We start from the raw sequence: 12461 nt of genomic DNA, 5'->3' as shown, positions 1-12461 counted from the left end.
GGTATAATGTCAGAGAAATGTATACAATATACCGTAGATTCCGGATTATAAGGCGCTACTTTTTTCCCACATTTTGAACAGCTTTGAACTCTGCGGCCTTTAATCCAGAGCGGCTAATACATGGTTTTTTTTCATGCCGCCTCGTAAACATTTTGCCTCGTAACAGTAGACCAATAAAATTGATGAGTAGTTCACAGAGGTCCAATGAAATTGTACGATAAATCAAGCGCACTTTCACAATTAAATTATTGTAAATCAGTCATTTGTACTCACCCTCATCAACATGGAAAACACTCGAAGAAAAGCACATCAGACCCGAGCACAACAGACCCGAGCACAACAGACCCGAGCACATCAGACCCGAGCACATCAGACCCAAGCACATCAGACCCGAGCGAAAACGCTGCTTTTAAGTTAAAGGCGATCAATAACTTTTCCTGGTAGGCTGCAGTATATATATTTTTACCAGTCGCTAGGAGATATTGGAATGTTGTTCCAGTAAAAAAGTATATGCAACGTAATTTGTGTTACCGATACGTATGTATATTTAAAAGTAGCCGTATTACAAGCACGGTTCGAAAAAAAGCATTTGCAATATATATTTGTTTGTTACCATATGGATTTAATTAAAAGTTAAAAAATCCTCACGTGTAATATCTTTCTGTGTAAATATCTCATATTACAACGTGGGACACCTGCGGCCGAAAATCCGGTGCGGCCTGTACAAGTAAAAAATTGATTTTATTTCTAAAATTAGAGCCAGCGGCTTTTAATCAGGTGCGCTCTGTAGTCCGGAATCTACGGTACATCCTGAAATGCTTTTTCTTCACAAACATCCATGAAAACAGAGAAGTGCCCCAAAGAATGAACGACAGTTAAACGTGAGAACCCCAAAATCCCCCCAGCTCCCCCCTCCCATGCTTAAGTGGCAACAAGCAACAGTTCCCCCTCCCCCGCCAGCAAAAATAAATGCGCATCGGTATCATCACCGATCCAAGCATGTATGTTTAGCAATAGCAAAGACATAGACCAAAGTTACCCCAAAGGCTTCGCATTTCATCTGAAATTCAACAAACCATAGGTCCTCTCTCTCCCCCTGGCAAGGGAGAGAGAGGTAACCCCATTTTCACAGCAAGCAGGAGACATAACAACAACCTGCTGGTTTACGATGCTAAAAATCTGTTTCGTCACTTTTTTTCAAGCTCTGTCCAAAGATCACAAAGATCTCAGGTTTTCGGGCCCACAGCGAAAGATTTTTCCGGCCTCCCTGACGACACACAAGTTTGACCCTCGATCCACCTGTCTCCAGAGCCCCGAGATCTTAGGCTTTCGAACGCAACCGAGATTCTCAGGCCAAACTCATAACGGCCAGTCATGGAACCCCGAGAACGAGTCTCATTCCCACAAAGAACCGAAGCCTGTGTGTAACTCCAGGTCGGGGTCTTCAATAGAACCCTGAAAGGGGAATTAAAGGTAGAAATAAAGCTGTTTCCCAAGATGCAGGCAAAGGAGGCACTGTTAGGCACCATCATCCCTAATTTTGGGGCAATTAGTACAGAAATCAAAGGGCAAAAATTTTTCAGTAAAGCATAAGAATGGCAGAAATAAATTTTAATCTGTTTTTTATGAAAAAAATTCAATGTAAGAGAAATTTCAGTTCCACATAGAATTAGCATCAAATCATTTACATTTGTGCTTTTACATTTAAAAATACTTGGATCCTATTTATTCTATGGACTAATTAGAGGTGGATGAGTTATCACAAGAGGTTTCCCCAAAATGGTTGACTTTCAAAGTCTGACTTTGTCCTGACTTTTGTACCTTTTGATTCTATCATCCTCAGAATAACAATGATTGAGAGCAGCACCAAGTATTTAGCTGTTAATTGTTTGACATGGGGAATACAACATTTCAATATCAATCTTATATTTCCATCTCTGTTCCACATTTCTACCATTTCAACTAATTGCCATTTGACAATAACCCTGCAGTATAAAGTAGCAACTTGCTGTTCTAGTATGTCACAACCCTCTGTCTGAACCCAGCTCAAGCTACGGAACTAAACTTCAAACTTTTATCCAAATACCATGTGCCAGAGTATGGGAAATAATTGCTTTGGTCTAATTGTGAGGGGATGAGAAAGACCATCTTTATTAGACTGGAAGACAATAGTGCAGAGTTCTGCATCTGCTTATTAATGAGCTGAATTAATTGTTCCTGGTGGTATATTTTGCAAGTGTAACTGTGCCATTAATGTGGATTAATTATTGTTCCTTTTATGTCTTTACAGTGTTGGACATGGCTAGGCATGTTCCTCTATATCGAGCGCTGTTGGAGTTGCTGCGTGCCATTGCTTCATGCACTTCTCTTGTGCCCCTTCTGTTGCCTTTATCTGGTGATAACAGTGAGGAGGATGAGGAGCATTCAGAGACACAAACTTCTGTTGGCACTTTACTCGCAAAAATGAAAACTTGTGTGGATACATACACCAACAGATTAAGGTACGTATTGGCTGCAGATGATAACTACTTGGCTCAAAATGGTCCCTCTTGGATTGCAGGTAACCTAGAAATATTGTCCTTTGTACCCCAATCTAAAAAAAAATCTGGTAGCATTTTTTTTTTTTTAAGATTTTTTTTAAGAATGGAGGGGTTCAATGGTGGTAAATTTAGCATAGCGGTTAGTGCGACACTATTACAGCTCGGAGCAATCCAGAGCTCAGTTCCAGCACCATTCTGTGAGGAGTGTCTTTACGTGTAGAAATTATGGGCTTTCTATGAGTACTCTGTTTTCCTCCCACAATCCCAGCAAGTTAATTACTCATTGTAATTCATCCTGTGATTAGGTTAGGGTTAATCAGGGTTTTGAGGTTGCTGGGGTGTAGCAACTCGAAGGGCTGAAGTGGCCTGCTCTGTGTGGTATCGCTAAATAAAATAAAATAAATTGATATTGATGCCAAAGGGAAATTAAACTGCCAGGTTCAAAATGTACAACTGTCTTCAGCTAATTTGTGCAGTTTTTCAGTGATTCTATTGTGTTTCTTCGTAATTTCTGTGCATGCCCACGCAAATAAAAAGAATCTTGGGATAGTATCTGGTGACATAGTACGTACTTTGATAATACATTTACTTTGAACTTTGAATTAGGCGAGCTTTTTAAATAATGCCCTGTAAATGTTGCTTGCTCTTTCAAATAGATCAAAGAAGGATAAAAGTAAAGCAGGGTCCAAGGCTGATTCAGCAGAGGCAGAATCTGAGGGGCTAACGCTACTTGTGCCTGACATTCAGCAAACTGCAGAGATTGTGCAAGTGGCAACAACCAGCCTACGACAAGCAGTACAAGGTGAGTCCATCAACTTTATAATGTAATATCAAGAATTAGTCTTTGTCAAGGTTTTGAGAAAAGGTAATTTGGCAAGCAACAGAAATAATGTTAGAGGAACTCAGTAGGTCAGGCAGGGAAATAGCAGTCACTATCTTGGGCCAAGACCTGAACGATGACACCTCTGGATCATTTTGTTGAACCTTCTGTAAGGAGCCTCTGATGAAATAATATTCAGTGTGGTATGGGGAACCAAAATTGCTTAGAGTACTTCTGTTGTGCTTTCACTAATTCATTTAATTATAGTAGGAGTTCAAAATCAGGTTTAACATCACTGGCATATGTCATGAAATTTGATTTGTGCCAGCAGTACATTGCAATACACAATAATTAAAACTATAAATTACAGTAAGTATATAAATTACAGAAACTTAAAGTAGTGCAAAAGAATGGGAAAATACTAAGGTAGTTTTCATGGCTTTATGGTCTTGAAATATGGGCCATCATTTCAATTAACCTTCCCATTAACCCATTGCATTTAGAGTCATAGAATCCTAGAGAAGTACAGCACAGAAACAGGCCCTTTTGCCCATCTAGTCTGTGTGGAGCCATTTACACTGTCTACTCCCATCAATCTGCGCAGGGACTGTAGCCCTCCATACTCTTACCTTTCATGTCCCTATCCAAACTTCTCCTAAGCATTTAACACTCTTGTAACCATCTGAGAGAAGTTCCCCTCATGGTTCCCTTAAAATTTTTTACATTTCATCCTTGACCTACGACCTCTGGTTGTAGTCCCACCCAACCGCAGTGGAAAAAGCCTGCTTGCATTTACCCTATCCATACCCCTCATAATTGTGTCAAATTTCCTCTCAGTCTTCTACGTTCCAAGGAATAAAGTCCTAGCTTATTCAGTCTTCCTTTATAACTCAGGTTCTCCAGACCCAGCAACATCCTTTCAAGTTTTCTGTATGCCCTTTCAACCTTATTTGCATTCCTCTTGTAGCTAGGAGACCAAAACTACATATGATACTCTAATCTAGGCCTCACCGAGTCTTGTACAACTTCATAACATCCTGTCTCGTGTTCTCAAGAACGCTTATTTAATTTATGAAGGCCAATGTGCTGAAAGCTTTCCTAATAACCCTTTCAACCTGTGACGCTACTTTCAATGAATTATGGAGCTGCATTCCCAGGTCCCATTTTCTGCAAATTTGCAAGTTCTACAAACTTTATCACATAATGCTGCTGATCCCATCCCCATGTTACAAGGCAGTATAGGGTTACATTCTTAGAAAAAGATCCATATTGCAACTTTCTGTATTGTGAAAGGAAGTGTCACAACTGAACAAAGGCCTGTCACCTTCCAGTGTCTGCATGCAGATCCCAACATGATCCCTGGTGTAGAAATCATATTCAATATCCTTGTTACTTTCCTGACTCAAGTGTGTTGAAGCGAGGTTAAAACATCACTCTTAGTACATCAAAGCACAAAGAAAATAAAAATCTACCTGTTGATCAAAAAAACCCTTGGTCCGTCTGACAGTAATGAACTAAATTTAGTAAACTCCAGATACTGCAAACCTAAAATAAAAGCAGAAAGTGCTGGACATGATGCAGCATTCTTAGAAAGAGTTTCACACACAAAACACTGGAGGAACTCAGCAGGGGAGGCAGCATCTGTGGAGAAGAATAAAGAGCCAATATTTCAGGCCAAGACTGGAAAGGAAGGGGGAAGAAGCCAGAATGAAAAGGTGGTGGGAGAGGAAGGAGTACAAGCTGGAAGGTGATAAGTGAAAGGAGGTAAGAAAAAAGGTAGGTGGGTGGGGAAGCAGAATGAAGTGAGAAACTGGGAGGTGATAGGTGGAAAAGGTAAAGGGCTGAAGAAGAAGGAATCTGATAGGAGAGGAGAGTGGACCTTGGGGGGGAGGGGGGGGCACCAGAGGGAGTTTATAGGCAGGTGAGGAAAAGAGTATGAGTAAGATGGGAGCCAGAATAGGAAACGGTAAAAGATAAGATGGGGAGCTAGAAGTTAGAGAAATTGATCATGATGTTAGGTTGGAGGCTACCCAGGAAAAATTAGCTGTTCCAACCTGAGAGTGGCCTCTTTGTGGCTGTAGAGGAGGCCATGGACTGGTACGTCAGAATGGGAATGGACCGTGGAATTAAAGTGGTTGACCATTGGGAAACGCTGTTTGTTGCAGGATTGAAGGCGCTTGACAAAGCTGTCCCCCTAATCTGCATCGGATCTCACTGAAGTAGAGGAGGTCGCACCAGGAGCACTGGATACAGTAGATGATCCTGAAGTGTTGCCTCACCTTGCAGGGTTATTTGGGAGTCCTGAGTGGTGGTGAGGGAGGAGGTGAATGTGCACTTGCAGGGTTAAGTACCAGGAAGGAGATCAGTGGGGATGGGGATTCATAGAAAGAGCAATCCTCGCACAAGGCAGAAATTGGGGGAGGGAAAGATGTGTTTGGTGGTAGATCCTGTTGAAGATACATGAAAAGCAACTATTAACACTGGGCCTTTGACCCAAGATATTAAGGGTTTTGTTACCCAAAGGTGCTGCGTGGTCAAGTGAATGTTTCCTGTATTGCCTCTTTGTTTCATCTGGGCTCATTCATTGTCACATGAGCTATCCATCGAATTATATGGAATTTACAACATAGAAAGGACTGCTTGTCCCACTGGTTTCTGCTGGTATTTGCACTCCATGTGAGCATTCCTTTATTCTTATCTAGAAAGTTTTACTCATTCTACTGCCTTAAGCCGTTGGGAAAGATTTTGGTAGTGAATTAGATTTGCTGCAGTACTTAAATCTTGACCTCTATTTTCAGAAAAGAAAATAGCAGAATCGACAAAGAAAGCTATGATGAGGCAGAGACCCTCAGCAGTAACACGTTCTTTAGAGGAGAAGTATGTGGCTGCGATGAAAAAACTGCAGTTTGGTAAGTTTAATTTAACATGCTTTGAAAAGTGATGTAGTATTGTGCTTTGTATATTGAGACTCTATCTGTGACATTCCTATAATAAATGGGTCAGTGAGCATAACTCATCTTGTATTTGTATTGACTCAGTGGACAAAGGGATTCCATGACATGTTAGAAGTCATATCAGCATCATTAGTTCAGAAAGGGAAGTGCTGGCAAGTATTCCATCTGTCTTTGGCTGTCTGGAAACTCAGTTAAAATTTTTCAAGTGTGGATGTTTGAACTGTCAGCAGCTTTTTTAAAAAAAGAAAAGTGGCCTTTAGATGATGTCTTGTAGGCTTTTTTGAATATAGAATTTTTAAGAGAGGATGTTTCCAATAGTGCTAGTAGTACAGCTCCTGAATAGAAGGATGTTTCTTTAGAAAAAAGCTGAGGACGGATTTTTTGTTTTAGAATCTGTGGAATTCATTGGTCAAGTTATTGGGTGTATTTAAAGTGGAGGTTCAAAGTAAATTCAAAAGAGGTATATGTAGAAGTTTTGTACATAGTCCATAGAATGTTACCGTGGTTCACCAGTGCTATCTTGACGGGTTGATGGGCTCTTGATTGGTAAGGGCATCAAATGTTATAGGGAGTATTTATTTATCGATACAATACTGAGTGGACCCTTCTGGCCCTTCAAGCTATGCCGCCCCAGCAGCCCCGATTAACCATAACCTAATCACTGGACAAATTATACATTTAGGAATGTAGCCTTGTCAGTGAAGTTTTCTCTACCCATCAGCCAAATGCAGATCCTTTGCAAATTGTGAGCATCTTTTTTATATATCTGATCATGTGTTACTTTGAATTCTGTATTTACTGACTAGAGTGACAATCTTAGTGAATACAAGGTGCTTATCCCTTGACATTGGTTTATATCAGGAAGAGTTTATTTGCAGTATAGATAACTTCTGGAATTTTTTCAAAATAATTAGTAAAGCTACCCATCTTTTAAGAAAATGTGAGAAGAAAATCTTTCTCCAGAAAGATTGCCAAATAATGACTTGAATATTAAAATACTGAAAAATAAGAGAAGATCTAATGTTAAGAGAATAAAATGAAAGATAGATTGCTGCTGGAAGGGATTAGCACAGGCTTTCTTTCCCTGAGGGGAACTTCAATAATTACTGCTGTCCAAATCCTTATTACACTCTGAGGAGCAAAGCGAAAATATTAAAAAGATTTAGAATATCTTGGCTGAGTGCAAAGAGTTTGCTTCCTGTTGATGTGGAGTATTAAACTTTTCATCTACTCTGTGGTTGAAGGTCTGATTCCCAACTCATCTCAGAGGATTTTAAAATGTACTGTCCTTGCCAATGTGTGCTGATTTCTGAAAACTGATCACCCATAAAAGTGGTGGAAGAGGATTTTGAAAACATTGCCTCTGTAATTTTAGTGAAATATTGTTGTACTCTTACCTCGGAGACCTATATGTTGTCCAATTTAACTGAAAGGGATATTTAGATAAACCAATCCCATTCTCTCATTGATGGGAGGTTTTACTCCTTGCCACATATCATTGGTTAACCTTGTTTTGTTTCTGAGTGTGTGTATTCCATTCTTTCTCTCATTATATACTTACATTTGCTTTCAGATACTGCCGAGATGGTCTCAGAAGATGATGATGGGAAATTGGTGTTTAAAGTAAACTATCATTACATGTCTCAGGTGAAAAATGCTAGTGATGCTAACAGTGCTGCCAGAGCCAGACGTCTTGCCCAAGAAGCTGTCACACTCTCAACATCTCTGCCTCTTTCCTCTTCATCCAGTGTATTTGTGCGCTGTGATGAGGAGAGATTAGATATCATGAAGGTAAGTGTAAAGTGGTGAAGATAAATTATAAATCTACACATTGATTTCAATCATTTATCTAAATTTCTTGAAAATGTTATTATACTCTGTGAACCATTAAATCAATGAAGTTTGCAGTGCCTGGCCACTGAGACTGCTGATGAGTCAAGTCTAAATCCTTCACTAATTCACAGGACTGCTAACCAAACAAAAAGTTAATACTGGAGGAGTGCAAATACCTTGGACTTGATTGTCAGAGGCTTTTGAGGCACACGCCATTGGGAGCATTTAATAGGTAGTGGGATCTTATCCCCATTACTGCCCCCAGCTGTAACAACCTTAAGGAACTAACTGACTTAAACCTACAGTTTGTAGGGAACAAACTGTCAACGTATTGTGCTGAGACCTTCATCAAGTCTGGAATGGAAGGAGGAAGATGACAGTAAAAAACGATGGGGGGAGCGGAAGGAAGTCGAGCTAGAAGGTGAAACAAAAAGCCAGGTGGGTGGGAAAGGTAAAGGACTGGAAAAGAAGGAACAGATAGAGAAGAGAGTGGACCATGGGAGAAAGGGAAGAAGGAAGGACAGTGGGGGGGGGGCCAAGTTATTCATTGTATCTCTATAGGTGACAATAATAAACCAATTGCTATCTGTCTGGAGCAGAAAATGCAATCAAACTTCGTTTTTGTTTGGCAAAATATGTTTTTATGTTTGTTTTCTACATTAAATAAAAGGAACTCAGCAGGTCAGGCAGTATTTGGAAATGAATAAAAATTGACTTTTCAGGCTGAGACCCTTCACCATGACTCTCTGATGACACCTTTACATGGAATTACCTTTGGCGAGCTGCATACTTTTATCCCCCCATATTTAAAATGTACCTAATGTGATGAGAGATCCACTTTTACAGGCTTTTGCGTTGTGGTTTTGTTGGCACTTGGTTAGTGTTTTGGTCAGTGCTAGTTATGAGTGATGCAGAACAAATTTATGAAATTGTCTCATTGCATCAGCAATTTTTTTTCATGTTCATAAAACTTCCAGTATGTATACTAGAATGATATTTCAATGATTCTCTTCTTCCATCAGGTTCTTATCACAGGCCCATCTGATACACCTTATGCAAATGGTTGCTTTGAATTTGATGTATATTTTCCCCAAGATTATCCAAATTCACCTCCACTTGTCAACCTGGAGACCACAGGCGGTCACAGTGTACGATTTAACCCAAATCTTTACAATGATGGAAAGGTAAGGAAACATATAGTGGGTTAATAATAAGTAAATACAAATGTACTCATTTTAAAGAAATGTTATGTAATCTTGTTAAAATTTACTTGCTGATTGAGAACAAAATGATTATATTGAATAAATCTCTACTAAGAGTAAGCACTGTTCCACAAGTAAATTATTGGTGTTATATGTTTAAGTTATATGAAACAAATCCATAGAATTATCTTTTAAGATTTGTATTCCAGCATTTTAGAAACTCATTCCATTTGGAATAATTTCTTTGCGCTTAGAAACATAGAAAACCTACAGCACAATACAGGCCCTTCGGCCCACAAAGCTGTGTTGAACATGTCCTTACCTTAGAAATTACCTCGGGTTACTCATAACCAATTTTTCTGAGCTCCATGTATCTATCCAGGAGACTCTTAAAAGACCCCATTGTATTCGCTTCCACCATCATCACCGACAGCCCATTCCACGCACTCACCACTCTCTGCGTTAAAAAACTTACCCCTGACATCTCCTCTGTGCCTACTTCCAAGCACCTTAAAACTCTTATCAGGTCACCTCTCATCCTCCATCGCTCCAAGGAAAAAGGCTGAGTTCATTCAACCTTTTCTCATAAGGCATGCTTCCTAATCCAGGCAACATCCTTGTAAATCTCCTCTGCACCCTTTCTATGGCTTCCACATCCTTCCTGTAGTAAGGTGACCAGAACTGAGCACAGTACTCCAAGTGGGGTCTGACCAGGGTCCTATATAAGCTGCAACATTACCTCTCGGCACTTAAACTCATTCCCATGGTTGATGAAAGCCAATTCAACATATGCCTTTTTAACCATAGAGTCAACCTGCACAGCAGCTTTGAATATGCTATGGATTCAGACCCCAAGACCTCTCTGATCCTCCACACTGCCAAGAGTCTTACCATTAATGCTATATTCTGCCATCATATTTGACCTACCAAAATGAACCACCTCACACTTATCTGGGTTGAACCCCATCTGCCACTTCTCAGCCTAGTTTTGCATCCTACCAATGTCCCGCTGTAACCTCTGACAGCCCTTCACACTATCTACAACACCTCCAACCTTTTGTGTTGTCAGCAAACTTACTAACCCATCCCTCCACTTCCTTATCCAGGTCATTTATAAAAATCATGAAGAGAAGGGGTGCCAGAACAGATCCCTGAGGCACACCACTGGTCACCAACTTCCACACAGAATATGACCTGTCTACAACCACTCTTTGCCTTCTGTGGGCAAGCCAGTTCTGGATCCACAAAGCAATGTTCCCTTGGATCCCATGCCTCATTACTTTATCATTCAACTTTGCATGGGGTACCTTATCAAATGCCTTGCTGAAATCCATATACACTACATCTACTGCTCTTCCTTCATCAATCATCCTCTAAAAATTCAATCAGGCTCGTAAGGCACAGCCTGCCCTTGATAAAGCCATACTGACTATTCCTAATCATATTATGCCTCTCCAAATGTTCATAAATCCTGCCTCTCAGGATATTTTTCATCAACTTACCAATCACTGAAGTAAGACTCACTGGTCTATAATTTCCTGGGCTATCTCTACTCCTTTTATTGAAAAAGAGAACATCATCTGCAACCCTCCAATCCTCTGGAACTTCTCTTGTCCCCACTGATGACACAAAGATCATCGGCAGAGGTTCAGCAATCCCTTCCCTCGCCTCCCACAGTAGCCTGGGGTACATCTCGTCCTGTCCCGGTGGCTTATCCAACTTGATGCTTTCCAAAAGCTCCAGCACTTCCTGTTTCATAAGATCTACATGCTGAAGCTTTTCAATCTGCTGTAAGTCATCCCTACAATCGCCAAGATTTTTCTCTGTAGTGAATATTGAAGCAAAGTATTCATTAAGTACCTCCGCCATCTCTTCCGGTTCCATACACACTTTTTCACTATCACACTTGATTGGTCCTATTCTCTAACGTCTTATCCTCTTGTTCTTCACATTCTTATAGAATGCCTTGAGGTTTTTCTTAATCCTATCTGCCAAGGCCTTCTCATGGCCCCTTCTGGCTCTCCTAATTCCTTTCTTATGCTCATCCCTGCTAGCCTTATAATCTTCTAGATCTCTATCATTACCTAGTTTTTTGAACTTTTTGTAAGCTTTTCTTCTTGACCAGATTTCCAACAGTCTTTGTACACCATGTTTCATGTACCCTACCATCCTTTCCCTGTCTCATTGGAATGTACCTATTCAGAACTTCATGCAAATATCCCCTGAACATTTGCCACATTTCTTCTGTACATTTCCCTGAGAACATCTGTTTCCAATTTATGCTTCCAAGTTCCCGACTGATAGCCTCATATTTCCCCTTACTCTAATTAAACGCTTTCCTAACTTGTCGGTTCTTATCCCTCTCCAATGCTATGGTAAAGGAGATAGAATTGTGATCACTTATGGATAAAATTTTGCTCCGAGCATTCATCTGCCATTTTAAGTCAAATTGTGACAGTGAGTTCAAGGCAAAAGGGGATCATACAAATAAATTGTGAATTTACCATATACACCATTTGCACAAAATACAGAATTGAATTTTCTGCTGAGGAAGGGGAAAAGGCTTAGAACCATTTAAGGATCTGTTATATAAAAATCAAAAACACGAGAAAATCTGCAGAAGCTGGAAATCCAAGCTGCACATGATGCTGGAGGAACTCAGCAGGCCAGGCAGCATCAATGAGGAAAAAGGTACTGCTGAAGGATGCTTTTTTTTCATAGATGCTGCCTGGCCTGCTGAGTTCCTCCAGTATTTTGTATGTGCTGCATATAAAAAATTCAGTTTTGGATTGGGTTACTTTGCCCTCTATTCCTGTTTCACCATTTGCTTAAGAGTTATTTTGGAGTCCCTCCGAATCATTTTAGTGTTGAATGATATTGATAATAATTGTGCATGTCTTTGACACCTGGGATGATTTCCCCTTTTTTATTTCAGGTCTGTTTAAGTATTCTTAACACATGGCACGGAAGGCCGGAGGAAAAGTGGAATCCTCAAACATCTAGTTTTTTGCAAGTAAGTATAAATGGTTTGTTATTTGTTTAGGATATTCATTAAGAAAATTAAAGAACCTTTTAAATCTAAAGATTTCAGGAAATGCAGAAATTGGTAAAT

The 12461-nt window shown here is 40.0% G+C and overlaps 1 protein-coding gene across 9 annotated transcripts in view; it reads left to right on the top strand.

Annotated features, from left to right (window-relative positions):
* The window catches only part of birc6 (baculoviral IAP repeat containing 6), a 246679-nt gene that overhangs the window by 222197 nt on the left and 12021 nt on the right, over positions 1-12461 (top strand). For all 9 annotated transcript variants that reach the window (XM_073050528.1, XM_073050534.1, XM_073050532.1 and 6 more), the window contains 6 exons: positions 2291-2501; positions 3197-3342; positions 6159-6269; positions 7888-8105; positions 9170-9331; positions 12285-12362. In XM_073050528.1, the coding sequence (XP_072906629.1) occupies positions 2291-2501; positions 3197-3342; positions 6159-6269; positions 7888-8105; positions 9170-9331; positions 12285-12362 (926 nt within the window). The remainder of the gene's footprint in view (positions 1-2290; positions 2502-3196; positions 3343-6158; positions 6270-7887; positions 8106-9169; positions 9332-12284; positions 12363-12461) is intronic.

This window comes from Hemitrygon akajei, chromosome 7 (assembly GCF_048418815.1).
Source record: "Hemitrygon akajei chromosome 7, sHemAka1.3, whole genome shotgun sequence".
NCBI classification, from domain to species: Eukaryota; Metazoa; Chordata; class Chondrichthyes; order Myliobatiformes; family Dasyatidae; genus Hemitrygon; species Hemitrygon akajei.
The sequence above is the reverse complement of the archived record's forward strand: the minus strand, read 5'-3'. Positions and strand labels throughout refer to the sequence as shown.